At 49.0% G+C, this 4,595-nt stretch overlaps 2 protein-coding genes across 2 annotated transcripts; one reads left to right on the forward strand and one right to left on the reverse strand.

Moving 5' to 3' along the window:
• Positions 1-101: 101 nt before the first annotated feature.
• On the forward strand, positions 102-239 carry SMDT1 (single-pass membrane protein with aspartate-rich tail 1; the record flags this gene model as incomplete). Its single annotated transcript, XM_008939453.1, has 1 exon — positions 102-239. A coding segment is annotated over one exon (138 nt), but the record flags the coding sequence as incomplete, so codon positions are not given.
• Positions 240-3,708: 3,469 nt separating this feature from the next.
• Positions 3,709-4,169, reverse strand: NDUFA6 (NADH dehydrogenase (ubiquinone) 1 alpha subcomplex, 6, 14kDa; the record flags this gene model as incomplete). The annotated part of the gene is made up of 2 exons (XM_008939454.1): positions 3,709-3,840; positions 4,054-4,169. Coding segments are annotated over 2 exons (248 nt in total), but the record flags the coding sequence as incomplete, so codon positions are not given.
• Positions 4,170-4,595: the final 426 nt, after the last annotated feature.

Genomic DNA, 4,595 nt, shown 5'->3' on the forward strand with positions numbered 1-4,595 from the left:
CGGGCCCGGCGCCGTGAGGGGGATCGACACCCGCCCGTGCTCCCTCCCGAGGCCACCCCCCTGCCGGTAATCGTCAGCCTTTCCCAACCGCTGCCTTGCAGACGCCCTTCGGCCTCCTCAGAGTGTTCAGCGTGGTGATCCCTTTCCTGTACGTGGGGACGCAGATCAGTAAGAACTTCGCAGCCCTACTTGAAGAACACGATATCTTTGTCCCCGAGGATGATGACGACGATGATTAAAGGGTAGGTCATTCACATCACCAGCTATCTAATGATTCGTGCTTCCTGTTTGGCTTGGGGCGGGGAGGAGAATCTCAGACTGGGCAATAAAGACAGCAACAGCTTGAGGAAGACATCTGCAGTTAAACACAGGGATGCAGTTCTGCCTCTGGCTACAAACTTTTCTGTACTTTCCTACTGGAGCAGGCCAGACTGGTATGTGAATATGAAATCTCCACAACATACATTTGCCAGAGGTTGGAAGAAACGGGTGGTGGTTTAGGTCTTGTAATCTGAATCACAAATAAATGGTAATCAGTGAGGCTCTACTGCAGCCAGAAAAGGGGGACTTTGCTGTTGATACATTACATGTCCAAAGAGGAGCAGCAAAGCTGTTGAAGGGTCTAGAGCACAAGTCTCAGGAGGAACAGCTGAGTGAACTCGGCTTGTTTAGCCTGGAGAAAAGGAGGCTCAGGGGAGACTTTATCACTCTCTACAGCTCCCTGAAAGGAGGTTGTAGTGAGCCGAGGGGCTGGTCTCTTCTCCCAGGTAACAAGTGATAGGATGAGAGGAAACAACCTCAGGTTGTGCCAGGGTTGGTTTAAATTGGATGTTATGAAAAATTCCTTTGCCAAAAGGGTTGTCAGGTGCTGGAACAGGCTGTCCAGGGAGGTGGTGGAGTCACCATCCCTGGAAGTATGTAAAGATGTGTAGATGTGGTGCTTGGGGTCATGGTTTAGTGCTGGGCAGTTTTAGGTTTGCAGCTGGACTTGGTCTTAAGGGTCTTTTCCAATCTAAATGATTCTGTGATTTTATTAGCCATGTTTACCTGTTTAGAAGTCTTGTCTCACAGAACTACTATTTTAAAAGAGAATGAATTGTGTATGAAATTATGATACAGAGGTGAACAATTGAAGAGAATTCCAGAACCCATCAGAGCAAACTGGCTGGTGGGTTTTACAACACTGATCTCTGGAGCAGCTGGACCATTCAGACACGCTGGACAGAGGAAGCACAGGAATAATTCCCCTCTGTCTGCAGCACCCTGTACTGTGCTGCACGTCCCACCACTCTGCCTTACTCTGTGTGCCTTGCCCCCGTGTGAAGGTTGGAGTTTGGGTGCATTGGACTCTTTACACAACAAAGAAGCTGCTTTAAAGAAGCTGTTGTAAATAGTGCTGCTTTATGATCAGTTTGGTGTGTCTCATTTGATAAAGGGATTTTCCAGCACTCACTGCACAGTAAAACCAAGGAATTTAATGACTGTGAAGGGTGCCAGTGCCAGGCCTGTTAGAAACTCCTCTTCTGTAACCCCCCGTGGCGTGTGGTGCAGGGGTGGGTGTGGGCTGGAGCTCGGAACAGGGTGTCTAAGGAGTAACAGCTTATTATTCTGTTTGCAGAACTTTAAGGGAAGAGCATGAAGGAGAAAACCATTGACAAAGCCATGATTCCAACATCTGTCACCTCTGGTTCTTCCTTCATAAATGGGACACGGGACTCTGCATCCCCTTTGCCAGGGAGTGTCTTGCACAGGTCTGCCTGGTGGAGCTCTGTAGGCCGGGGTCGAAGGAAGTGCTGACAGGCCCTGTGTCCTTCCACACACACACTCCCCTCATCAAAGACTGCTTGGGGATATGGGAAACAATTAATTAAAGATAAGAGATTGAGATGCATGACTTCGGGTTCGTGTTTTTATGGATTATGTGCCTGTGTCTTAGCATTTCTGTCCCAACCTTTCTACCTCCATGTCTGCTCCAGTGAGGAGTCTCTATTTATTTCCTCTCACAAGCCCTTTCTGTAATTCAGGACTAAAGTCTCATACCTGAGAGGGATCCTAGAGGAAGGAGCAGCCCCCCACCACAGCCCCTCTAAAAGAACGGGGTGCATATTGACTCTGCCAGGGCAGTTCAGATAATGCTGATTTACAGCCTAGCAGGTGTATCTGAGGGAGACCTCACTGAGGGTTAAATCAGTATTATCCCAGAGTAAGAGTTCTGAGGAGCTTTGTTAAAAGGTTAAGATCACGAGTCATAAACTATCTCACTGATGTGTTTTATAGCATTTAATCTCTGAACTGTGAAAAATCTCAACACTCTGGCTCCAAGAACCCAGTGTTTCTTGGGTAGTTCAGTACTTCCTTCTGCAGGAGCCCTAATATATTTATCTTCTTAACTGTGTATAAACTTCAACGCCTCTTTTTCATAGAAGTGTTTAGTACTGCAATTAAATTCTTGCACAACAGACTGAAAGGTCTGCTCTGCTGCTAGGGCATGTGTAGATAGTATCTTCTGCCACATCAGACCAGCCCTTTTCTCAAATACCTTGAAAGGTTAGTTACATTTTAATGTTTTTTTAAAGCCAGCATTGCCCCAGTGTCTCTCTCATGGTTTCTGGTCACTAGATCTGACCTTTTCCACTGACTGCCTTCTTTTCCCTTCACTATTCACATAGCTGTTGTTTCCCTTAACATTGCACCTGCTGGCAGGTGTATAGCTCAAACAGCCATGTGTGCCCCCATTACTGGGCACTGCTTCTGCTGTTTGCTTTGGGACACCCAGTGCAGCTACTGAGAGAAAAGGGAGCCTGCAGGCCGAGTGGCCCCAGGAGCTGGAGTGTTGTCCCACATTGCCCACCCCTTCCCCAGAGCTCTGTGAGAAGTGGTTGCTCTGGGAGTCAGACCTGTCCCTGCTCCCATCTTCTGTAGTGCCAAATTCCTTATCACTGCTTTGTCTGGGCACCTCCCCTGGGCCCTCCCGGCTGTGCCAACCCTGTGCTTACAAACACCTCACCCCTGCAGGGTCCAGCCCCTAGGAACACATCATACACACCCCTGAGGAGTGCTGCTTCATGGGCCTCAGGGGGGGACAGCCTTTTTAGGCAAAGAGAAAACGCCTGAGTGTACTAAAAGATTCAGTGCTCATCCTGCATGAGGAGCCCCAGCACTGAGTTACCTGCTGAAAACCTGTTCTGACCGCTGAAAGAACAAATTCCCCTCACCCTTCTCAAAAGGGAGCTGGCAATTCCTGGTCCAGCTGAGGAGGTGATGGTGAGACACCGTCTCCTGCTAGGTGCTGGAAGCTCTTACTTGCTATTCTAGACAAGAGTACAAGACTCCCTTTTTTCCAGGTAATTCAATTTTACAGCAGGAAAACAGACTCTGCTGATCTTTTTATTGCACAAAGGGCTTTATTTGCCTATTGGATTTTACGCCATTCTCTGAGACAGTAAACAGAAACTAGTGTCAGAGTGAAAATCACCAGGCCAAGCAAAGTCACAGCATGAAACTGCAGAACACTGCAGGGATACAGATGGGCCTCAAGCACAAGAGTATTTCTGTGACTGCCACAGCTTTTGCAGAGGCCCACTCTTTCTTCCACAGAGCGAGTCGTTAGGCTCTCATATGCTACTCAATCTTTCTCTACAGATTTTTTTTTTCCACTGTATAGAACTTTATTTGTGATACAAGGCAGGAAGACACAGAGTCAATCTCTCAGGGGTCGTGGCCCGCATAGAATTTGGACAGAAAGTCTTTAGGTGGGGGTATTTCTGTCTCGTGGAAGTACCTCATGACGTGAGTCCTCTGCTTCCATACGTTAATGGTTTCTTCAAGATCCATCTTCCCCTGCACACAGACAAAAGGATTTTAGACTAGTTCTCAGCTGGAGCCCGAGTCTAACCATACACTCGATGATCTTAAAGGTCTCTTCCAACCAAAGTGATTCTATGATTGTAGATAGAGTTATCTATAGGACTGCCCCTCTCTTCCATCACACTTGCAACCAGTTATCCACTCTCACATCCTTTGCAGCTGCAGCAAGGTGGGAATAACTTGTACCTTAATAACCAGCATGTCTATCACCCGTGGGTCTCTAACGTGGGCATTCTTCATGAACATCTCCCGCACCTTGTTACGGCCCTGCTTCACCGTGATGTCCAGCTGGTACAGGTGTACTGGGAAAGACACAACACCCACACAGATCATCTGCATTGCTTTCCACTTCTACCACTGACAGGGTGTAACGCCGCCCTGCAAAGTCCCACCGAGGCATCTGTTCTTGCAGTACTGTCAGCTCCACTGACAGAGTTAACTGAAGGTGAACAAGCAATGCAGCCAGGGGACGAGTCCCCGAGCAATTTCAAGGAGCAGGCAATCATGCCACACAGCCCAGTTCTGGAAAGTTAAGGCTCGGCTTCCCTTTTGCTTAGCTAGGAAAAACAAGTGGCAAGCGAGGCCTGAGGAGACCGAGGCCGCCCGTCCAGATCTCTCTCAGCCCGGGGCCGAGGAGGGCAAAGCAAACGCGGCTGCGCCGGGCCCGTGCCGCAGCGGTGAGCGGCCAGGAGGCCGGAGCAAGGCCCCGGAGCTCCGGTGTCCGCCGG

Source organism: Merops nubicus, unplaced genomic scaffold, assembly GCF_000691845.1.
Source record: "Merops nubicus isolate BGI_N331 unplaced genomic scaffold, ASM69184v1 Scaffold52304, whole genome shotgun sequence".
In the NCBI taxonomy this organism is placed as follows: Eukaryota; Metazoa; Chordata; class Aves; order Coraciiformes; family Meropidae; genus Merops; species Merops nubicus.